The 25,390-nt window shown below is 40.9% G+C and overlaps 2 protein-coding genes across 7 annotated transcripts in view; both read left to right on the top strand.

Annotated features, from left to right (window-relative positions):
• The first annotated feature begins 78 nt into the window (after window positions 1–78).
• On the top strand, window positions 79–9,752 carry LOC136441707 (zinc finger protein 835-like). The gene is made up of 4 exons (XM_066438139.1): window positions 79–368; window positions 2,609–2,813; window positions 3,688–3,919; window positions 6,706–9,752. Exons 2-4 carry the CDS (start codon window positions 2,610–2,612, stop codon window positions 8,034–8,036), a joined length of 1,767 nt encoding a protein of 588 aa, XP_066294236.1. The 5' UTR covers window positions 79–368; window position 2,609; the 3' UTR covers window positions 8,037–9,752.
• A 5,425-nt stretch (window positions 9,753–15,177) lies between these two features.
• The window catches only part of LOC136442521 (astrotactin-2-like), a 35,893-nt gene continuing 25,680 nt past the window's right edge, over window positions 15,178–25,390 (top strand). For 2 of the 6 annotated variants that reach the window (XM_066439422.1, XM_066439423.1), the window contains exons 1-4: window positions 20,861–20,933; window positions 21,176–21,393; window positions 22,188–22,381; window positions 25,118–25,290. In XM_066439422.1, coding sequence (XP_066295519.1) covers window positions 20,908–20,933; window positions 21,176–21,393; window positions 22,188–22,381; window positions 25,118–25,290 — 611 coding nt within the window. In that variant the 5' untranslated portion in view covers window positions 20,861–20,907. Of the gene's footprint in view, window positions 15,536–15,566; window positions 15,670–20,859; window positions 20,934–21,175; window positions 21,394–22,187; window positions 22,382–25,117; window positions 25,291–25,390 lie in introns of those variants that run through there. The other 4 variants (XM_066439425.1, XM_066439426.1, XM_066439424.1 and 1 more) reach the window with 4 other exon arrangements.

The raw sequence follows: 25,390 nt of genomic DNA on the forward strand, positions 1-25,390 counted from the left end.
TGGTTTGGTCTGACGATCATTCCACTATTTCATGGGGGTAGCACCCATGATGGAGAAAGGTCATTTCTTTTAACTATTTCAGCAGGTATAGACTCTTTCATGCTTAAATGCAGGCATAGACTCTTTCATCCATAAAATGCACAGGTTTTACAGATAATCCCACCAAGAAAAGATTTGCGATTTACAATTTTCCGCCGCGGATGGATAATGCGGTAGTGGATTGTGTCGTGATATTGTTCCGCAGCGCTCAGGTGTACCTCGGCTGAAGGCTGAAATCAAATGTTTTCAACCACACAATTTCAACGCACAACGACATTTTTAGCAACGCTTGGAAATAGAAGTTAGGTAGTCTCTACAGGTCAGCAGAGGTAAGAAAGTGTTGTCGATCGTGGGAAGTTGTATTTCGTTTGTTTTGGACCCAGCGTGGGGAGGGGGGCGTTTCACAAATGGCGGTAGTCATACAATGCATATTTTTATATTTTACCAAGGAGGTTAAAATCCCTTTTTAACGTAACAAGTTACACTAACGTTAACACTTGTTGACATCTTTTCGCTGCGCATTTCGGTGAGAGTCGATTGACAACAAATGTCTGACAAAAAAGTACGTAAACCAACATATTTGCAATGTATTTTCTGTTAGGCCGCGCCATTTTATTTAATAAATTTGTTGCTTCTCGGAATCTGTCCTGTTTTTCTCATTTTGAAAAAAAAAAGTTGTGTCACTTTTCCCATTCACAAATTTTAACCCCCAATTTTACTCTCTGTTCAGTTGTAAAGCTCAATAGCCAACAAAATAGATTTTAAAGGCTTGCACGTACCTAAAAAGTGTGGTCACATTGATCATAAATTATTTTTCATTTATTAAAACTATTTCTCAATATCAATCCATATATTACCTGGCAAAAGGTAATTTTGTTACTGAAATCATAGTACTAGATCAAAGAAAGGGGTTCATTTGCATAAGATGAGCCATACAAAGCTGAAACTTGAATAATCGTTATGTAAACCCTTTCCTTCACCCCAGACTATTTGCCCAATTTTTTTCCATCGCCCCAATTTTTTTCTGCAAAAAATCCGAGAAGCGACAAATTAAATTGGCGTGGCCTTACATATGATATAAGAAGGTTATGTTTTAGTAGGTAGCTGCCGTCTGTGTGTGTATGTTCGTGTGAACAGCATAATTGGAGAGGCCTTGAACGGATCCTAATGATATTTGGTATGTGTGTAGAGTCAGGAAAACAAAGATCAAGTTCAATAATGCCCCCCTTCCCTGTAGTCTCCTTCACAGACTTCCTAGAACGGCAGCGTATATATTTGGGGGAGGGGGGTGACACGATCAAGTTCTTACACGGGCCAAGGTTCTCTAATGGCAGCAAGGGAGTTTCACTGCCGAGGGAGTTATGTCGCCGAGGGACGACTGCCTTTCTATAGACATGTGTATTTGTTTTCTGCCGGTTCCGGACTAGATATAGAAATCTGACAAAACTGTCCGACAGCCTTCAATAGAATAAATGCCCACATTGATTTAAGAGATACTTTTAGTCCAGCCTCCATTTCTGACCCCGGCTGGTGTGTTATTCATGTTTTGTTTCAGCTGGAAACTCCCGTAACAAACCAGGCATGTTCCGGACCTATTCAGTCAGTTGTTCCTCTCGTGAATTACCCTTGCGCGAACATGTGAATTACCCTTGTGCGAACATGTTAATAGCCTCTCTGAATGGCTGTCTTAATCACCTTCCCTTTGCTCAGCCTGACTGGAAGCAGACTGGCTAGAAAGGCGGTCGTCCCTCGGCGACATAACTCCCTCAGCAGTGAAACTCCCTTGCCGGCATTAGAGAACCTTGGCCCATGTAAGATCTTCACTGAGTCACCCCCCTTCCCCAAATATATACGCCGCCGTTCTAGGAAGTCCGGGAAGGAGGCTACCTTCCACATCCCTGCTACAGTTAAGCTGTGGAACAGCCTCCCGCAGGCCATTGTGAACATCAAGGACTCACAGAACTTTAAATGTAAAGTTAACGCCTACCTCAGCGCCACTCATCAGCGCCCTGTGTAATGAACATTTATTCAGCTCTGCTGCTAAGCTGAGGTTATGGTTACTCATCATCATCATCATATCGGGCAGCTTGCCCGGACTAGGACTGCTCTCTCTCTCCAGGCTTCACGGTCCGCCATAAGTTGGTCTAGCATAGATAAAAAAATTTAAAAAATGGTAAGGTACAGCAAAACTTCAAGTTCAAGCTTTGATATCCCTTGTGCTGGACATGCTAGGGTCGTGATGCTAGGGTAGATAACTCTTGAGCCAGAGAGTAAATGCTATAGGTTAAGGCATTCTAGCGGCTTTTTCCGAAGTCTAGGTGCAGATTTCTTCAATGTCTTATTTTTCTTTTTTTTACTACTCCCCCAAACAAGTGAAAAATTGTTCTTGCTGTGTCGGTGTGCATGTGCTTCCACACAGCATGCACAGTTTTCCCTTGTTTTCCTTGTTCTACAGAATGGCAATGAGTACAGCTAATATCTAATTGTACCTGAGTCTTCCTTGTGCCCAAGGGCACTCACCATTAAGGGGGTGAAGTCTGCTTTCTCTGATTGCCCTTGTTCTCCTCAGAATGGCGACAAGTACAGCTCACATCTATAAGTACCTGAGCCTGCCTGACAGTCTGCTGCAGCAGTTGGACCAGCAGCGCAGAGATGACTTCCTGTGTGATATCACCCTGAAGGCGGCAGGACAGGAGTGGAGAGCTCACAAGTGTGTGCTGTCGGCCTACTCCGGATACTTCAAATCTGTGTTTGCTGCTTATGATGCAACAGAGGTATGTGTCCTACTGTATTTTCTCGAATAAAGTATGCACTTTTAAAACATTTCAAAACTCAAAAGGCATCACAAGTCACTGCCAAAGTCAGGGTGCGTACTGTATTTGAGGTTACTGCCTGAGAAATTGGAAGAGGACCTCAAACCCTTGCTCAATCAAGTCAGGAACCCAGCTGTGCCTATGCCCAATTTTTCAACAATTGTTTTTTTCAACAATTTTTTTTTTTTTCAACATTACAATTTCTTTAGAAGTGGCGAGGGAGATTATAATTTGAACAAGACATGTACAGTTATTCTGCTCAATATTTTAACTGGTGTGGTCCTCAGGCATAACTGAATAAAAAGATCCTATGTTCTTATCATCTCCTTCCCCTCGGACACAGTTTTCCTGTCAATTTGGTAATTTTCCAGGGAGTATGTTTATTCAGGGGGGTATGTTTATTAGATTTTGAAGATTTGTCCGGGGGGGGGGGGATCTTTATTCCGGGGTTATGTTTATTTGGGAGATGAGAGTAATTGTTTTGACTGTGGGTACACCAGTGCACCTAGATAGTTTTGTACACTAAGGGTAAGGGTACTTTTTTCACCAATATACATGATACACATGTATTCTTGAAATGTAAGTTTCAGAAAAAGCAATATAACGGTTAAACCTTTTGTTGTACTTTAGAATTACAGGTTGAAGTTCTTAAGAGAGGCAGTGGCATTAAACTTTGTAACTATGTTTTGCTGACATTCAACCCTTTTTATGTGGTGCACCCAAAATTCTTTCTGTGCACCTAATGTTTTTGTTGGGTGCACCATTGCACCAATTTTGTAAAATGAATTTCGAGTCCTAATCTTGATTTTCCACCGCCCTCTACATGTACCTGTAGGTACAACTGGACCCTGTGACAGAGAAAGGCTTCAATGCCCTTTTGGACTACATGTATACAGCCAAGTTGGTGCTGACCAAGGAAACAGCCCAGGACATCTTGGTAGCAGCAGGATTTCTGGAGATTGTCAATGTCCTGTCTGACTGTTCAACCTACCTGAGTGGACCAGAGGAGCAGCCTGTGGCCAACCAACCAAACACTTCTGGCCAAAAGGAAGCTACAGAACCAGGAGGTAGGCACCCCGGGATTAGAATGATGACATGTTTCAGTATTTAATTCAAAGGGGGGACTCAACAGTAGAAGCAAGCATTCTGGGTCTGCAGATACTATTTTTCTGAATCCAAACAAATTTACTATATTCATATATTTACATTACTATATTCATGCATTACAGCAGCAACAAGAGTCTTAGGACCCAAAATCTCCATGAAACTTTTTTTTGTATTAAACCAGTTCCCCCCATTCTATATCGCTCAATGGTATGACCCCCGGCCACCTGCAGCTGTCGGGGGCTCAGGTTCCACAGTGACCCACTTTCGCTATCAATAGCTACTAACAGCTGTTAGAAGTGCCACAATGGCCAACACTGCAAATATAGATTTTCCCATTACTTAGGCAAATCAAGTCCATGCATAATTTGCACTTCATTGTATACATCCCTCTCTAAGCTACCTGCCAAGTAAATAACATGAAAATCTGTCGCTCCTTTCTTCAGTTATTCTCCTTTGAAGATTTTGACAAATACGCCATTACAGTTCCAGTGACACATACCAGAGGGCCCAAAATCGACCTTGACCTTTCTCCTCCCCACACCTACCCACATAACAAATATCATTACAATTCATCTACACGTTCTATAGTTATGCTGATTTTACGCATCCGGTGACACATACATACACACACGGTGACACATTCATACACACACGCGCACACACACGCAAACACACTAACTTTGCATGATTTGCACTTCAGTGTGTACATCTCTGTCCAACCTACCTGCGTACCAAATAACATGAAAATCTGTTGTTCCTTTCTTCAGTTATTCCCCTTTAGAACATTTTTACAAATAGGCCATTGCAGTTCCAGGGACACAAACCAGGGGGCCCAAAATCAACCTTGACCATTCTCCTCCCAGCGCATACCCACATACCAAATATCATTACAATCCATCTACACGTTCTACAGTTATGCTGACTTTAAGCATCCGACGACACACATGCAAACGATTTACCTCCTTACTTATGCAAATTCGGTCTCATTTGCATAGTTTGCACTTTAGTGTGTACAACTTGGTCTAGTCTACCTGTGTACCAAAGAACATGACGATCTGTCGATCCACTCTTCAGTTCTTCTACATTGAAGATTTTAACAAATACGCCATTGCAGTTCCAGTCACACATGCCAGGGGGCCCAAAATCGACCTTGGCCTTCCTCCTCCTAACACCCACCCACATACCAAAAATCATTACAATCCATGTACAGGTTCTACAGTTATGGTGACTTTAAGCGTCCGGTGACACATACATACACACAAACACCTAACGCAAGCAAAACAGTATCTCCATGAAAAAGCCTTTTTTCATGGAGATAATAACCCCAAAAGTACCATCCAGATACATGTAAATCAAATTGGCAATGCAATTACTTTTTTGGATTTAGAAAAAACTTTATCTGCAGAACCAGAACACTGTGGTTGAGTCCGGGAACGGGTTTTCTGCGCGTGAAAAATTTGCGCGTGAAAATTTGCGCGTGAAGAATTTGCGCGTGAAAAAATAAATTTCTTTAAAATGTATCAGAAAATGTGCAGTATAATTTTCTTAGACAGGAAAATGTGATCCCATGATACAATTTTTCATCTGACACCTGAATTTATGGTTTGAAAACTTTTGATTTTTTAGTCCCTTGGGAATAGGTCCCTTGGGAATTGTTAAACTTTTTGGGGCTTGAAACCTAAACATTTGAAAATCACTTAAATCTTTTAAAAAAACAGTCAACTTACTTATATAAGGTTTTGTACTGTAAAATGTAACTATTTGAAGCTTTTTTCCATTCTATTAGCCTAATTTCATCTTTTTTCAAGCAGATTCTTTCACTTAACATTTGAAAATCACTTTAAAATCCCTTGAAGATTGAAAGAACAACATTTTGAACTGTAGAATGCAACAATAAGATACTTAGTTCCATTGTGGGTCATCTAATTTCAAGTTTTAAGCTTAAAACCTCCAAAAAGGTTTTAAATCCCTTGGGAGTCAGCTTAGATATTCCCAAGGGACCTAAAATTCAAACTCAAAATTCAGGAAACAGATGCAAAATCATATCATGGCATAAAATTTTTCTGACTAAGAATTTTGTAGTACACATTTTCTGAAACGTTTCTTGAACTTTATTTTTTCACGCGCAAATTTTTCACGCGCAAAAAAACCCCAACCTGTTGAGTCCATTTGTCTTTTTAATCTTGCAAGGTAGCAGAACACAGTTTCCAGCCTTTGGGGATTTCTATAGTTAAGGAACACAAAGTGACTGAACTCAATGTGGATAAAATAATAGAAGGGTGCATTTAAGAAGCATGACAAGCACATATGTTTAAGTTGAGGGTACAATGTACAAAATAACTGAAAACTAGAAAAAGTTTTTTCTTTTAATTTGACGACCACTTGTAAATGGGGTCATGCGGGATCACACGGAACTGCAGCCGACTCACCCCGGCTGGCAGCTGTAAAGGGTCACACACATTTATACGCCAAATGGGCAAACTACGTAATCTCATATGTGCGATCTAAAAGCCCACTTATTTTACTACCATTCAGTAAAGTTCCTGCCTCGCTGGCTTTCACGTTAACGTTTAGATTTAGGGCGCCCTATTATTTTACCGTTATGTCAATGACTCCGGGGGTCGTGGAGAAATACTGTGTGCTGCTACCTTAAGCCAAGAATTGACCTGGATCTTCAGCAATTATAACATAGGATTTCCCATCATGCATGAGTCTGCATTTCTGCATTGAACTTTCTTTTCTGTAGAATCTGCCCCACCGACCCAGCCACAGCCAGTCAAGCGGGGTCGAGGCAGGCCGAAGGGCTCGAAGGGACGACCCAAACAGTCTGCTATATTGTCTGATGACGATGATGAGGTGGACCTGGGCAAGTTTGTTCTCCAGGGGGACGGACCCTACACCTGCGACATCTGCCAGGCTCAGTTCACACGCAGGTCCAAGATCCTGGCACACAGAAGGCGACATGCGGTGGAGAAGCTCTTCACATGTGACATCTGTGATGAGACCTTCTCAAAGAAAGGTCCTTACCTGAGCCACAGGAGGACGCACAACATTAACCTGACCTGTAGAAAGTGTGGCGCCGAGTTCAGCGATCAAGAATGGCTAGGAGAACATATGAGAGAGCATACAGAAGACAACTTTATTTGTCATGAGTGTGATCGACCTTTCCCGTCAAAGAGTTCTCTCATTCAACACAAGAGGAGACACACCGGAGAGAAGCCCTTCGTTTGCAAGGACTGTTCCAAGAGTTTCGCTCAGAAGACGACGCTGATTCGCCACCGCCGCAGCCACACGGGCGAGAAACCCTTTGTCTGCGACATCTGTCAGAAGAGATTTTCGGAAAAGGGCAACATGTTGACTCACCGCAGGATCCACACAGGGGAGAAACCGTTCAAGTGCGAGGTGTGCAAAACCAGGTTCGGAAAGTTGTCCACCCTGATTCAACACCGACGACAGCACACCCACAAGGGAGAGAAACCTTTTGCCTGTGGGGTCTGTGACGCCTCTTACACCCAGAAAAGCCACCTAATGTCACATCAGAAGTTAAAACACATGGGGCAGGCGCGCTTTTCCTGTGAGGTCTGCTCGGCGCAGTTTGACAACAAGTTTCACTTCACGCGCCACCAGCGGACCCATACGGGCGAGCGACCGTTCCAGTGTGACATGTGCCATTCTAGATTCGCCCTCAAAGCTAACCTACAGAGGCACAAGGAGTTACACAGTAAAGAGAAACAGGGGAAAGGTCGCACTTCAAAGAGAGTGGATGCAGGTGAAGCCGCTACTGAGGAGCAGCCTGTCCAGGTGCAGCTACAGCTGCCACAGGGTGTATCACCTGGAAGTCACATTCAGGCACTTGTGTCCGAGAGTGGGGAGACCATTCCCATCAGAGTAACGAGCATTTCACAAGACTCACAGATACAGGAGGTTTCTCCAGCCTCTTATGCTTCACAAATACAGGAAATCCAAACCGGCGCCATGACTCAAACAGTTCAGATTGTAGATCTGCAAGCCAACCCACAAAATGCAACCCAAGCACTACTGCAACTATGTAGCATAGATCAACACTACCCTCAGTAAAAGCACTACATTAAAGGGCATATGTCACCAATGACACAAAAATACAACAGTTCCTGATTACAAGCAACCATCATGAATATCATTCAATAAACATTTTAAACATTTGTACAAAATATACTCCCTTCTGATGTTATTGAACATCAAATCTTACAAGTCATACTTCTACTAGTTCTAGTTCTTGATTCCTGTCGCCAGGTCAATTTCTCCCCTTGACGTTATAGTAAACACGGTAGTCGGTTTGGAACCTGGTACTGTGACTTGTAAAAGACATTTTTTGATATGCAAAAGTTGCATAGTCATCGTAAAGTACAATATGCACATACAATTGCGCCTTTTCACAATGTTTGCTTTTGCGAGTTGTGATGCCAGGTTCTAAACCGGCTGCCGTGTTTACTATAATGTCACGGGCAGAAATAAACTTGATTACCTGGCGGCAGGAATCAAGAACTGGAAGTATGATTTGTATGATTTAATAATATGTATATTTTGTATATCAAACATCTATGTTCATTGAATAATAGTGTTAGGCCACACCAATTTTTTGGGTTGCTTCTCGGAATAGCCTGTCTTGTTTTTCCCATTTTGAAAAAACAAGAAATTGGATCACTATTCCCATTCGCAAATTATTACTCACGATTTTACTATTTGTTCAGTTGTAAAACGCAATAACCACCAAAATAGATAAATTTTAAAAGAACGTATACTTTTTTTGTGTGTTCTAGATCAAAGAAAGGGGTTCATTGCATGAAATGAGCCATGCAAAGCTGAAACTTGAATAATCTTTATGTTATGTAAACCCTTATCTATGTTATGTAAATCAACAAATAAAATTGGTGTAGCCTTATGGCTGAATGTATTCAGAAAATGTTGGATTTCGGTGACATAACCATTTTAATAACTTGTGTAAAACGTTTAACACTTTTTATGGGAAAACTGACAATGTTTAATGTATTCTTGCTAAAAGGTTCAGCCCTGTTGAATTGATGTTTGTGGTGGGAAATGTGTGTGTGGTCTCTGGTACATGGTATGTTTCACACCTTACAATATGTGTCCAATCTTAGTGAAATTTATTGCATTTCAGCCATTAAACCAAAATGCACTCTGAAAATCAACATGCACTCTGGATGTCTGGTCTGGTATTCATACATGCAATGACATCCTCACATGCATGCAAGATTTTATTAATAGTGGTCTGATAGATAGAAGGTACTCTAACATTTTATTTATTGTGCAAGTCCTGTTGATGCAAATGTACTGTAATGATATGTCATTGACATTTAACCTTCAAAATTGAGTTAAATTGTTTACATTGTTGCAGTTTTGTGTTTATCTTTGTACACAAACATACCCAATGTTCAAGACTTATTTATAATATCTAGTATGTGTTTCCTATATATAACATACATGCAAGACACAGTACAATATCCATCACTGGCACTAACAGTAACAGTACTTATCCATGTATATAGTTGATTTTTCCTTTGTAAATGATAAAGTGTATAATGTAAGTGCAACTTAAATACACCCCAAGACAATGCCACCTTCATGTTGGTGTGAAAGCTATAATGAAAGTTTATCTGCAAGTTTTTGCCCGAAGGCTAATTGCAACATGAAACAATGCACAGAAAAAGTATACAGACAGTGCAAGTTAACAACAGTGACAAGTGGAACAAGTGACTATTCTAAGAACTACTACGGAATACAATCTAAGCTTTTGGGGTTTGACTTCTTTTTTTTTAAGCAGTGGAAGACGAAGTGTCCCACTTTTTTTGCAATGAGTGGGTTTTGTGGAAAATGATGAGGGCAATACGAGTAGATGGTAAAATTGTAAACATAGTTGAAGAGTTGTATAAGAACACACAGTGTGCAATTACAATTAACCGTCAAATCACAAATTGGTTCCAAGTTGGAGTGGGGATCAGACAGGGGTGCCTTATGTCCCCAGTTCTCTTCAATATTTTCCTGGAGTTTGTAATGAATGAGCTGAAAAGTCTCACTCCTACCTTTCAGCTTCATGATAACCTATCCACAGAGGAAAGGTATGCAGATGACACTACACTTATCGCAGCAAGATTCAGAAAACTGCAGCTCTCAACACACGAGCAAGAAGCTGCATGCAAAAAGTGTCTGAAAGTGAATGCTGCAAAGTGTAAAGTCATCTCCAGTGAAACAGAAGAAAACATTTGCATAGGGGGTACAGTAGTAGAGAAGGTCCCAGAATTTGTTTTCCTTGGTAGTGTTGTTCCAGGTACCACAAATGACATCAAGAGAAGGTTATCACTTGCTGCCTCAGCATTTGGTCGCCTAAGAAAAACAGTTTGGAACCGCAAGGACATCAGTAGATGCCTGAAAGACTGAATTCAGAAAGTGCGCCTCTTTCGGGCACTTATACTCCCCATAGCTACATATGCTTGTGAAACTTGGACCTTAAAAAAGACAGATGAACTTCACCTTTTAGCCTTCGAAATGAGATGCCTACGGGCAATTCTCTGCATCACGCTCTACGATCGCATACCAAATGTTGAAATCAGAGCCAAACTCGGGGCAAAAAAGACCATCGTGGAAATGGTACAGACGAGAAGGCTGAGGTGTACAAAGCCTACGGCCAGGAGTTCGCTACCCCCAGACCCCGATGAAGACCACCGAAGAGATGGAAAGACCAAATTGTGAAGGACACGGGCTAAACAGTCGGGAAGCAGAGGCTAGGGCAAGGGACAGGACTACATGGAGGATCCTCCTGGAAAGCAAGGTGCCAGTTTCTGGCCTGAGCCCGTAGGCAGGTGGGCATGCAGTTTTCTTTTCGTCTGTAAACGTTAAAAACTGTGGTGAGTTTTGGTGGCTTCTTGAAATAGCTCTTTTCCGTCATGATCGTTGAAGGGGCAGTTCAACTGCCAGACAATGATACAAGGTTACTCAAGAGGTTGGCCAAATGAATTAACACATGTTAATGCAAAGAAGGATATGATAAGAAATAGCACAATTTCTTTGCATTCATAAGAATTTCTCTATTTTGGGCTTGGCCTCCAAAAAAGTTCTTTTTTTTCAAACAGAATTATCAATCCATTGCCATTGGTTTGACTGTAGGAGATACTTGTTTCATTTCCCTCAGGCCGTGTTGATTCAATTATACTTGGATGACATCCGCACGCGCATCAATTTTCGTCCAAAATAAACCTTTGCCACCATACTGTAAATTGTAGAAAGAAGCTGCAGAATTAGCAATTGCAAAATTTGCAAAAGAAAATGTCGGAAAACGGATACTTATGTCTTTTCCTATCATGAAATGTACCGATTTTGAAGGTAAGGGGTAGTATGCAGTGGTACTCTAGTTTAAGCCTCTGTTCCACATTCAGCCAACCAAGGACATTCTTTATAGAAGAAGAACTTTATTGCATGACAATTGTACATGGTACAAGGTATGGCAATAATTTGATAACATAACACAAAGTGGAAGTATAGAATAAGACTTAACATCATAATTACTAATACAATACAATAAGGGCTAGTATACGTTTTCGATATTGTGTTATAATCATTGATTTAATATTTAATTTCAGTATTTTTTCTAATGTGAAAGCAGTCGTTTAGATATTTACCTATGTTCGCATTGTGGGGATTGTTGCATTTAAATATGTACTCAAAGCGGTCTGTAGCATCGAGACTCTTAAACTTGTACTTGTTTTGAGAAGTGTGAATAGCTTATGACGTAAATCATCATATCTAGAGCATTCCATGACAAAGTGAAATTCATCTTCAATTTTCATTGGACAAGATGAGCAAAACCTTTGGTCAGGGACTACATTATGATATCTGCCCGTCTCTATTTTCAACTTATGACTACTAGTTATCGCTTTACGAATATCAACGTTATATATATCATCAAGATATGTTTCTTGTTCATAACAGTTTTTCGATTTGTTGAGAAAGGACAGTTTTGAATTACTTCTAATATGGCTAAACCACTCTTGTATATGTGTATCTTGTAGCCGGGAGTGAAGTTGGTGGGCAATATAATCTACTTTATAAGCCTCAGGTTTCAGCCATATGTGTCCAAAGCCGTGGTAACAGAGAGTGTCCTTAACATGATTAATCCAGTCATGATTACCAGTAAATACAGTATTGTATGCATCATGAAGCAAAGAGTTCTCAGGTAAGTTTACCAAGCGGTGCCAGTATTTAATGAGCTGAATTTCAGCAGATATCATTATGGGAAAAGTTCCTAACTCTCCTTGCACGCCGTCGTTAGATGATTTTGAATGTACTCCAAGTAGAAATTTTTGAAAACGTATGTCAATAATGTCGAATTCTGGTATATCTAAAGGGAGACATATATTATCGATTGAAAAGTCATCCTTTTCCATACTAAGCCTAGATGCATATCTTAGGATCATGTCTTTGTCTGATCTTTTTTCAAAATTGATGATATAAGTATGGGTTAGATCAGTACAGGTGCTCTTTCGAATCAGTACTGGAATACTATCATCAATCTGAAGTTTATAGCGCTATAGTCACATAATGATACAGCAGTGGAAACACCAGCGCTTTGACCGACAGCCAGTCTAAAACTATCTACTAGCGACTCGGCAGACAGATCGTTTTCGGCAGTGCTGACGTGGTCAAATGTCACTCAGATCTAACAATGTGTACCCTCTGGATACGTAGTGTTTTTCAGTCAAACCTTTCCAAGCACTAGAAAGGAACTCTTACTACAAATGATTCGCGGACCGGTGGTGTTCGCTATTGAGAAAAATCCGCTATAAGCACGAGCTTCAATGCATTTGCATTATTGGAGACATTTGTAGTGACTAGAGTCAGAAACGTTGGGCTGAACGTGGACGGAATGTGTGGTTCTGTCAAGGTGTATGTCTCAGTGGCACATGCGTGTGTGAAGGTGTGTGTGTATGTGTGCTGTGCAGATGTGTTTCGCACAGCCTTTTTGACGAGGAGATACTGTGCACATTTTCATTTCAACGCTTAACCTCATTGGATAGCTACAGAAACCAGTTCAAGCGTTCTTTGAGCGCGACCGTCGGTCCTTCCTTTGGGTAGAATCCCAATACTGTTTCTCAATGTCGAAGGAGATAATACAGTATCGAAAAACTATTGGGAAGACAATTGGATTTTTGTTTGATTTCTCTTAAAGAAAAGCTTCTTCAGAAATAGCAAAAATTCTTGTTACGTTTGTGTGTAGCTCATCCAAATTAAGCTAGTGGACTCCATCGCCAATCAGGATAATAAGGACCATATTAGACTAAGCCACGCATTATAGATGACCCAGCTTTCTGCCTTTTCTATCATTGAATGAATGAATGAATGAAAGACCTTTATTGTACATTTATGCTTAAACAAGCCAAGTACAGGTTATGGTGATAAGCAAAGGAATACATACAGTGGTGATAAAATAACGTAATGAAATATGATATCTTACTATGTCTAAAAGGACTAATCTATACTTGTCTACTATTTACAGGTTCGACTTCTTCTCGCTTCTTTAGGCAATAGTAGATGTATGTAGATATGGAGCTCGTAATACATGGTTTGTTCAGTTTCATAATAAATAGGAATTTTTCAGAGCTGTTTATATATTTAAAACTAGGGAACTTATCTTGTATATAATTATAAAGGATATTTCTCTCATCGTTGTATAATGTACATTCCACAACAAGATGACTTTTGTCCTCAATTCTATCTGAATTACAAAATTGACAAATTCTTTCTTGCAGAGGAATGCGGTTGTGCCTGCCCTTTTCAATGTTCAGTTTGTGTGAACTTATCCGAAGCTTTGTGATTGCTGTTTTGTGTCGAGAGTTTGTAATGTTTAGATATTTCTCCTCGTGGTAAGTATTCTTAAATAATCTGTACGTTCATAATCTGTTGTTGTTTCGCATTTCTGTTGTAAAATGTTGGAAATACATATATTTCAAACGTTGGTGAATGGACGGAATAATCTGAGAAGAATTTAAAACAAAAGTCTGGGGTGATTATTGAGCATATTTCCGAAAACTACGTCACGACTAGGGCATGAATCCTCGTTGTCTACATTCACTCCTACTAACGTGTTCCTTGTCGAGGACCTTTGAACATAATCCTGAACGAAGCAGAAGGGTTCTTTAAGCAATCTTTATTGCACTTCAAATAAATGATACATTATAGAAAAAGTCAATTGTAATATTTATCATTTATTTTCTGATCAGTGGTTTGTGTATATATCCTTTTCTTCTTTGCAAAGAAATTCTAGTCATCAGCTCCTACTTAGCCCATATTGACTCGATTATATTGATGACATCCGCGCGCGCATCAATTTTTGTTCGTTTCCAAAACATTCCAATATTTCAAAAAAATATTTCGGAAAACGGACATTAATGTCGTGGAATGCCAAAGCTAATTCCAAATTCAAATTATAAGTTCTGAAAGAACAAAAATGAAGAATCTATATATTTCGGTATGCCATACTCTGTTCATCCTTTCTGACCACATAGATTTCATGACGAAGGCGCCTTTTGTTTCTGTTTGCCAAGCCTTTTTTTATTCGCACGCTCGCTTAGGGTTGCCAGAGGATGTCATCCATATAATCAAATAAACGTGGCCTTACTGTAGAAGAAATGTGCAGATGATTAGTTTGGTCGTTTAGCCAAGTTGCTTCAGGCTATAACTACCACTTTTGTGCTGTACAATGTAATGCCCTGTAATCATCCAATGAAATTGGCGTATCTTTACAGGCTTGTTTTTCAAATCAGGTCCATATACATTCATATCTTCAATTATGCAAATCCAGAAGTAACTCCGACTGCTAATATCTTGTGGGCGGAGATAGTCAAAATACTGTAAAAGGGGACATTTTCGCGTTTTCGTGCTGACTTCTTCATCGAAAACAACCGCAACTCCCTCCGTTTACGGTATACCCCCTTGTTGAAACTGCCACCGCGAGCACTCCATTTTCTCCTTACCGCGAAATTAAATCGCCGCAAACATTTCCACTTTTACAGTATGTGTATTTAAGGGCGTTTTTTCTTTACCAAAATGTATACAACCAAACATTGGATATGTTGCTAACACTTACCGTGTACCAACGCCATTAGAAAACCTCCCTCTAGGGACTCAAGTGACCCATTGTCTCAGTACAACTGTGCCTCTCATAAATCCTAACCTCCCATTCTATCCCTGCAATATTGCCTCCGCCCGTAGTTAATTTTCAACCCCCGAACGCTAAGTATGTTGTTTAACAAAGATAAGCTGTGCCGATGGGAGGTCAGTAGGTGGAATCTGACGTGTGAAGGGTTGAACAATTGCAGCTTAGTTCGGTCAGAGGTTCGGAATTCCACTTAGGTGGAGAAGTACTGTTGGACAAACTGCTTCACCATTGCATTGGAGTCGTGGGTTGGCCAATCAAACTCCGACCGCGTAAAACTACTACCGGGTGACAAAGAGTACCCCGGCGGTAGAGAGCCCGCCTTGCCCCGAAGAAACCACGGAAGAGGATGCCATGGTAGAACTTCTAGGTGAGCTGTTTTCAGTCAATACAGAACTCAGAACAAGTACATGCCGGACGGTAAGTGTAGTTGTCAGCTGACGCGGAGCACGAGCCTGAACAGTACAAGGTGGCCATTATGTTTTTGTGAAAGGACTCACTGTGGTATGTCCAAACGGCTTGTTTGTGAGCTTTAATGTAGTTACCTGAATCAGGTGGATAGCCCAGATTTCTGCAGCGCTGCGGTGTAAGTGTTTATGTTTTATATTTGTTCTGTTAGGACTTAATCCATACACATGTTGTCTGTTTCCCGTTCACAGTATACGTGACTTGCTGACGTAGAGACGTCAACTGTGCCAATTTGTTATACTTTGCAGGCTAAGTGTTGTTAAGGACAACAGTTTCTGCTACTCATGTCGGCAGTAAATGACATTTTTCTGTTACAGTCTGCTACAGCTGTGCACGCCGCGCCCTGCGAGCATGACTAGTCGGGTTCTTATAGGCATCTGACCTTTCTGTAACCTTTGTTTTAAAGTTGTCTAATCATACATAAAACTTCCACCCCCACCTCATACGCGCATCTTCATCTTCACAATTGTTATTTGCTTCTTGTACTTGGCTGGGAATGTTATATTGAGAGCTCTCCTACCAGGAGTTATGGGTTCTTTCTCCATAACGCGTCCACGACACGCTTGATGACGCTACCGTGAATAGTTGTAGTCGGACCGACAACAGACATGTTTGCTTTGCCACTATTGACTCGTCTAAAGATCTGAAGATGGTGGTCTACAGGCTTTGACAAGCTGTTCCTTCAAGTGATATCCCTCCCCCACCTCTGACCGACTGTCTTCTAAATCTCTGTATATTTTGATACCAAATATGGCGTTGCTGGTGGTGTATTTAGACGGAGGGAAAATGTTGTGTTTCCGGTTAACCGACCGACTCTAGCAAAAACCTGCCAACCTTAGCCTATTTTTGGTCGATTGCGGACAAGAGACATCAAAATTTTGATCTGACACCTGTGTGATTGAATTTCAAAATAAGATCCAAGAACTCTCGCATATTTACCTTCGCCGAGAAGGTTATGCAGAGGGTAGCGTTTGTGTGTTTGTTTGTGTGTAACGTACAGCATAACTCGAGAAGGCTTGGATGGATTGTCTTGATATTTGGTAGGTGGGTAGATCTTGTTGAGACTAAGAAATGACTAGATTTTGGGTCCCCTAGCGGCTTGTTACGGTACTGCAGCGGAACTTCCTGTTTTGATATCTCGTTCTGGACAAGCTATGGAACTGATTTTTGAGTGGTACATAGCTCTTTGGACAGAGAGTAAGTGGTATAGGTTTTGCCCCCCTAGCGGCTTTTTTGGAACTGCAGGAGCAGGTTTTGGTTCAGACTTTGAAAGGGAATAACTCAAGAAGGGCACAATGGATGGTCATGAATTTTGGTAAGTAGATAGCTTGAGTGATGACGTTCATGATTAGATACTTATTATGTAAATCATTATCTAATTTGCATAATTAATGAGGAAAGTTTATACAGCCGCCAAATTCCATGGTAGGACACTTAAGGTCTCGGACCGGAGTTTTTTTGCGATTTCGTATGTAGGCCGACACCCTCAGGTCGACGGGCTACAATTCCGCCGAGAAAAGTAGGACGGAAAATGTAATCACATGGTCGAAAAGCGGTTTTCTGCTGTTTTCCGATGTATTTATCGGTATTGTCCGTTGTCCCTTTATTTTGGGTAGAAACCATAGTAAAATGTAAATTTGGCATCCGAAAATTATCATTTTTTTACACTTTTTTGATCGAACCTGCGAGTTTTCCTGGGGTCACGGCATATATGCTGAGAAAGCTTAGTAAATGGTGTCTCTGAAAAATGAAAAAAATAAAAAAGTCATGTGATAACTTTTTCGCAATCTCCGATGACGCAAATTCGGTGAAAATGCATTAAAAACGATGCTATTTGGGTCATCAGGCGAGAAAACCGCATCACCGTTCCCGCGGATTAATACAAAAAAGGCTTCGATAGCGAACCAACTGCACCGCGCCCAAAAATACTACAACTCACGGGCTTTTCAGAAGATTCAAAATATTCATACACAGCTAAAACCATCACCAAGCAATCTCGGGCAGAAATCAGGGTGACGACCACGCACTTCCGGCAGATTAACGGGTCATGACCCAACCCCGGTCACAATTGAACTCCGACCCGGAACCTTAAGAAACATATTTTGTCTTAAAATTTGTTCAAAATTTTCAGAAAAGTTATATCCACCATATATCCAAATTTAGCGTATCTGCGACTATTACTTTTCCCGCAGCAGGGGTTTAAAGTCATGTGAAAAACACTGTGTTTTGAGGCTATTTTGCCAACGTGCAGGCCTTAACAACGTTACAGTAGGGAAATTGATAAAAACATCATTTTTCAGGACATCGCTTTTCAAAAAACAGGTAAAACGGGATGGAGAGCCTGCTCATGCCCTTGGCTTGGACATTATGCGGACTTTCTGTCGTTTCGGTGCTGCATATTGGCAGAAAAGCCTCTTTAAGAGTTGGCGTCGGTGACGTCACGCAGTGACGTCATGGTTCTCGAGGAAAACAGCAGGGGGTCGCGTTTTAAGTTCGTAGCTTTTAACTGAAACGAAGAATATGTCAAATTTTGGTATAGACTGGTAGACCACGGGTCGCACATTCCGAATCAAACGCGTCCGACATCAAATTCTTCACTACTTCGCCGTAAAGGCCCCTTAAGCAGCACAATGCTCCCTAAATGTGTAAAAGAATGCATTCTGACACAGTCCAAAGCGCAACCTGGAGCATGTCATCAGAGCTAGAAGCGGGCAGTTTAAATAAGTGCGTCCGAGATGTGTAGCGCGCCTAGTAGGCTGTCACTTCACACCATCAAAAGAAGAAAAGATCGCGACGTTAAGGAGCGATTAACCAAAAGTCAGAAAACCAAGTTTCGCCTTAAGAAGGCTTAAAGCACTTAGATTTTAGCTTAATTCTCCAATTTAAGTCATCATAAAGGCGGGGCATCGCGAAAATCATACCGAAGGTCAAGTTGAAACATGGGCTTCCATCAAATGACGTAGTCAGTGAATTCCTTTTAAAAACGGTTTGGCGGCCAGAAATGATTAAAGATGGCCGTATTTGAGGTTTGGGGGGGGGGGGGGGGGCACATGGGGGAGGGGGGCGCCAAGCACCTGTCCATGGATATATCGAATTTAAAAGAGAAAAAAGGGCAAACTTCGGGGTTTTTTCAAACAAACTTACAGATTTTGATAAAAGCTTTCGAATGCGTCGAAATAACGTCATCTATGACGTCATCGACGTAGCCGCTGCCGTCCTTTTAAGGTTCCGGGTCGGAGTTCAATTGTGACCGGGGTTGGGTCATGACCCGTTAATCTGCCGGAAGTGCGTGGTCGTCACCCTGATTTCTGCCCGAGATTGCTTGGTGATGGTTTTAGCTGTGTATGAATATTTTGAATCTTCTGAAAAGCCCGTGAGTTGTAGTATTTTTGGGCGCGGTGCAGTTGGTTCGCTATCGAAGCCTTTTTTGTATTAATCCGCGGGAACGGTGATGCGGTTTTCTCGCCTGATGACCCAAATAGCATCGTTTTTAATGCATTTTCACCGAATTTGCGTCATCGGAGATTGCGAAAAAGTTATCACATGACTTTTTTATTTTTTTCATTTTTCAGAGACACCATTTACTAAGCTTTCTCAGCATATATGCCGTGACCCCAGGAAAACTCGTTTTTTCCGAGCAGGTTCGATCAAAAAAGTGTAAAAAAATGATAATTTTCGGATGCCAAATTTACATTTTACTATGGTTTCTACCCAAAATAAAGGGACAACGGACAATACCGATAAATACATCGGAAAACAGCAGAAAACCGCTTTTCGACCATGTGATTACATTTTCCGTCCTACTTTTCTCGGCGGAATTGTAGCCCGTCGACCTGAGGGTGTCGGCCTACATACGAAATCGCAAAAAAACTCCGGTCCGAGACCTCAAACATGTGACATATGTATCTGAGGAAGAGAGAAATATTAATAGATATCAACTATGCAAATGAGGACCTCATTTGCATAATTAATGAGAAAATACTATAAGTCAAGATGGGCTTGATGGATGGTCATGAATTTTGGTATGTACATAGCTGACGTGATACTTTGTATGATTGGACGATAATTATGCAAATCAGATTCTTATTTGCATAATTAATGACAAAATTTTAAAAACCTGCTGTGTTCCATGATATGACTATTCAAATATGTGACATTTGTAACTGAGGAAGAGAGGGATGTTGATAGATAGAAACTATGCAATTGTAGGCCTTATTTGCATAATTAATGAGTAACTACGTTATTTCCATACAGGTAAATGATGGCAATTTCACAGTTGTGGCATTTGGAAGTTATGTGAAGGTGAACATAGTTGAATCAAATTATGCTGATAAGGACCTCATTTGCATAATTGATGATGTTAGCATAACCTTCTTTGTTATGCTTATACTTTGGACAACGTTTCTTATTTGGGTGAAGACGATCAACTAGTATGATTTATAATTGATGAGAGACACTCCTAATACGTCATAAAGGTTAAAATCATTTGGCGAAGGTATGAGGTCGTGGAACTCTAGTTTCCGATAGACTGTAACGTTAGTAACTATTGCATGTACTTCTTTGTTCAGTGTTATACTGTATACATGTATTTGAATGTGCTGGTATAACATATACCTAGATCTGTATAAATACAATATAAGTGTTGAAAACCCCAGTGTCGGGGTGCATTCCAGTTTTACAACTCTAAACAAGTTATTGGATCATTTGGGCCAAAATTTTCTTTCAGAATTACTCCAGGCCTTCCTACCGACCCTATTTTGTTCGGTACCATAACCGGAAACACAACAAGTTTTCTCAGGCCTTACACTCGTAGACTTGCCCTGAGGCCAGGTCACGAAATCTCCCTCACCTAAACGGGAACGGTGTTTAGGTATGTGTATACATGTACCAGGTTGCTGAAGTGTATCTGTGTCCGCGGGTGACCTTGGTTGTTGAGCCGTGGTAGACACAAACATGGCAAAGGCGGTATACTTGTTACCTGTCCCGCCGCTGTAGACCATAGCTGTCAGTATATACTAATCAAATACAGTATCGTCACAGTAGCCATAGTGGTCTATTGTGAAAAGGTGAAAAGACGGGACTGTTCTAATGGTTTTGGGTGTGCCATGGGTGTCTCGAAAACCTGCAATTATTCTTGTATCGGTTAAAGACAGATTCGACAGAATACTTGAATGTACATGTTATGCATACCTTCAGTCTCAAGTAAGTCTTGTGATCGAATAGATCGAACTTTTTCTTTTTCTTCTTCTTTCAACTGAGGTAGCCACCTTCAACATGCTGAAGATCTTTCGATCTGACACGTGATAAAATTTCACATGTACAACAGGACTCAAGAACTCTGACATAATTTGTTCGAACAGACCTCCTGTATTTCACAGTCTGTTAACAGATCATGGCTTTGAACTAGACTAGAACATCTTAATCTTGTCCAGTGTTGCACATCTGTGGCGATTCCATACTGTTTAAAGAATAGCATGCCAGCTCCCAACATGCTATTACATACTACTACGTATCATGTAGTTTCTTTTCCTTTCAATTACAGACACAACATGCGCCTCACACTGGTGTTTGTGAGCTGTTACTTGTTCTTTGTTAGAAGAACATCTCATGGTGCCGATCCTGCCTGCGATGTCAGATGGCTAACAGTGCCTCTAGCGAAAAACAATGGAACTGAAGTCCTTCATGTCATCAACGACTTCCCCGGTAGCCTAAGCGTGTATAATGACCTGCCGCGAGGGGGCGTCCCTACTGCTGTCCTGGGTGAGTAGCTTTCATTAGATTGTGTTACATTTTTAAGACACCTCGGGGGTGAAGGCATTTCCTATTATTTCCATTTCTCCCTTCTAAATGATATCAGTGTGTGCAATATGAAACATTCAGAAAGCTATCATCACTACACAGATCCTCTGTTCTTCTCATTCGTACAAGCATTTTGAATTGTTGTTTAATCTCGAAACAACTGGTTTCTACTCATCTTCCGACGTTTAGAGGGATGGACCGGGAACCGGCGCACAAACAAATTTTCACGTTAAACATGTGCATGATAAAAACATAGCATTTCCTTGATAGCTATTCAAGCAACGTGATAACCTACATTCTTTTGTATCTTTGCTATTCATTGCTAATGATGAACAGAGTGTTCACAGAGAGGTTCTGGGTTTGAATCCCCTGGCATGCCCCGCTGACGTCCCCATGGAAAAGACACTTGCACCATTTTCTTTCATTCCGTAGGGTTGAAATGAGAACGTTAAGATGAGTATCGAGCTTTAGTAAGGAACGTCCCTTAGAGATAGGATGTTGAATTGAGGTTACGTAGAGGAAAAACTCCTCGAGCACGTAAAAGAACCCACCGCACTTATCGAAAAGAGTAGGGGTCCTTCCCGATGTGAGGGGATCAAATAAATCTATCCGTATGTGCTGGCCGCTTGCACTGTTCAGTTCAAAGCTGGTGTGTTACGCCATGAATACAATGCAATACATTTTGTACAAACAAACAACTTCTACCTGCTCTATACTACTACAGTGATAATTACTCTGTATCTGTTCATATACAGAGATCAGAGGCGACGTGGTACAGAGTGCGCATGTGCACTGGCGCGAGGAACGAACAGAAGCCGGTACCCTGCAGGTTCGCGTGTACTGGAGTGATTCTGCCGGGCCCACCACCAACCTTACCGGGGAAGGCGCGGTGGTTCAGCCGTCCTCTGCCACAAACAACAACACAATCGTCGTCACGGTGGTCATACTGGTATGTTAGCACACGATCATTGAAGAGCTGAGCTACAGTAAAACTTTAACATTATATTCAGCAAACAGTAGAATTAGATGCACCAACGTAATTTTGCATATTGTTACACTGAGTTTTCAAAACTTATTATTCAAAGCTAACATACAAAGTGTCTTTGGTTTAGACGTTCTGCTTCTTAAATCTTTTATAAAGTAACGGAGAATACCGATTTTTTTTCAAGCTTCCTAGTTTTTTGCTATTCCAAAACGCTTTCCTAGCATAGCTGCCAAATAGCCTGACGAATCGCGCTCCTAGTGTCTAGACGCCTAGGTGTGGTAAGAATCGTGCATGTTTACCTCCCCTTTGCTTGTAGTTTCCCCGGATGATTATTGCTCAAGCCGGAAAAGAAATCTCACAGAAGCGTACACATATCGAGCCGAGATCATTGTAGGTACAAACCTGTAAGAATTTGGGCGATTTTGACCGTAATTCTTTCGATGCCAACACATCGGTTTGGGGAAGTTACGTGTTCGCCCTGGGGAGGGGGGCGTTTGTTTTGAACAAGGCAACATCACTTTGCCGGCAATAATTAAATTTTCGCCATGTAAAACCCCTCAGAAACGTGAACATACCGGCCTGGGGTCCTCCTGGGTAGAAACGTAGGAGGTTTCATGGGCGATTTCTTTGTCTGCCAAGATTTGCTACTTCGGGAAATACAATGTGATGAGTGGGGAGGGGACTCTGTGTGCCCGCGGCTTCTTGTTGGTCACACTCGTCAGCTTCCTTGCCTCTCAACTGCTGAAGCATGTTCCTAGGCGTCTTCCCCAACTTCCCATGACCCGAAAACTGACTCTAAGTCGGCGTCTGTCAGTTCCTCGACGTAAAACTGTGGGACGGGTGATGATGCCCGACAAATTTGCAACAACTATCGTTTGCGGACGGTTCCACTCTCTCGGTAGGGGTGTGAAAAATGTTGTTTTAGTCCTCTCGTTTAGATTTCACTTAAATTAAAATTTGTTCATTTTTTTCACGTATTCTAAGAAGATTTTGTGAATTTTGCGAAAAAAGTTTTTCTAAACAAGGGTAAGTAAAATAGATTCATCAAAAAGACACCCCCCTCTACAAAATGGAATAAGTGGTGTGTTATAACACGGGTGTGTTATGGCCCCATAACACATGGGCAATGGAGGCTTCTGATTGGTCGACGCCATCTAGCTATGTGATAATAAGAGATGGATACCAACAGACCTAAATTATGCAAATTTGGACACGATGTTCATGATTATTGAGGAAATGCTGCAATAGCGTCCTGAAGATTGAACTTGCGTAAGTATGAAAGAGGAGATGATGGATTTACATAAGTATAATTGATGAGCAAGAGCTGCACTAACTCAGTGGCCACACTAACTCATTGGAAACTAGAGTTCCACGACCTCATACCTTCGCCAAATGATTGTAACCTTTATGACTGACGTATTAGGAGTGTTTCTCATCAATTATAAATCATACCAGTTGATTGTATTAAAATATAACATGTCCAACGTATGAGCTTAACAATTTATGAGCTTAACAAAGAAGGTTATGCTAATATTTATCATAAATTATGCAAATCAGGCCCTTATTAACATAATTTGATTCAACGATGTTCACATTCACATAACTTCCCGATGCCACAAAAAAAGTATTAAATGTATGAAATTGCCGTCATTTGCTAGTGTGGAATAATAATGTCAAGTTACTCATTAAGTATGCAAATTAGGCCCTCATTTGCATATTTTAAAATCTATTAACAGTCCTCTCTTCCTCAGTTACAATTGGAATAGTCATATCATGGAACAAAGCGGATTTTTAAAGTTACCTCGTTAATTATGCAAATTAGAATCTGATTTGCATAATTATCGTCCAATCATACTAAGCATCACACAAGCTATCCACATACCAAAAATCATGACCATCCATCAAGGCCATCTTGTTATAGTATTTCCTCATTAATTATGCAAATGAAGTCTTCATTTGCATAGTTCATATCAATTAATATTTCTCTCTTCCTCAGTTACATACGTCACATGTTTCAGAGTCCTATCATGGAATTTGGATGTATAAACTTTTCTCATTAATTATGCAAATTAGTTACTGATTTGCATAAGAAGTATCTAATCATGTACATCTTCACTCAAGCTATCTACTTACCAAAAATTGTTACCATCCATTAAGCCCTTCTTGAGTTATTCCCTTTCAAAGTCAGACGCAAAACCTGCTCCTGCAGTTGCCCAAACCCGTACCACTTACTCTCTGTCCAAAGATCTATGTACCACTCAAAAATCAGTTCCATAGCATGTCCAGAACACGAGATATCAAAACAGGAAGTTCTGCTGCAGTACCGTAAGAAGCCACTAGGGGGCCCAAAATGTAATCGTTTTCAGGTCTCATCAAAACCTACCAACATACCAAATATCAAAACAATCCATCCAGGCATTCTTGAGTTATGCTGGTCCACTACAGACAAACAAACAGACAAACGCTACCCTCTGCATAACTTTCTCGGCGAAGGTAATTATAGCGACTTCATATTTATGACATATACAAGTTATGCATAAGTGAGCATTTTGAATCATTCATTTATTCAAATCAGGTGATACAGATAGTTAAACAGATGATACTACTTGGTGAAGGAATGTGGTCGTGAAACTCTTGCTCTCATATGATTGCAAGCCGTCTTTGTTTTTCTTAGCATGAATGCCAAATACTATGTTTCAGGTTGCTGTTTTTCTCCTATCCTCGATCTTTGCGTTCATCTATCTTCAAGAGAAGAGACGTATTTGGAACAAGAAGAGAGGCGATGTTGGGAGCAGCATCAATAAGACTGTTCCATATGGAACCAGCAGCTTCAGTTCATTTCGAGATTCTTACCACAGACGGAGACGTCTCGGGTAAGTAAGTGTTTTTGTCCCGAAATCTCGGGGGTTGAAGGAAAAATTCTAGACTTAACGTGATATACAAAATGACGAATGAGATGGTAGACGTACCCAC

Source organism: Branchiostoma lanceolatum, chromosome 9 (assembly GCF_035083965.1).
Source record: "Branchiostoma lanceolatum isolate klBraLanc5 chromosome 9, klBraLanc5.hap2, whole genome shotgun sequence".
NCBI classification, from domain to species: Eukaryota; Metazoa; Chordata; class Leptocardii; order Amphioxiformes; family Branchiostomatidae; genus Branchiostoma; species Branchiostoma lanceolatum.

Bases quoted from the DNA above. Each gene is read 5' to 3' on its own strand.
- LOC136441707 (XM_066438139.1), top strand. From the start codon at position 2,610: ATGGCGACAAGTACAGCTCACATCTATAAGTACCTGAGCCTGCCTGAC. The intron at 2,814-3,687 runs GTATGTGTCCTA...ATGTACCTGTAG, and splicing joins CTGCTTATGATGCAACAGAG to GTACAACTGGACCCTGTGAC. The intron at 3,920-6,705 runs GTAGGCACCCCG...TCTTTTCTGTAG, and splicing joins GGAAGCTACAGAACCAGGAG to AATCTGCCCCACCGACCCAG.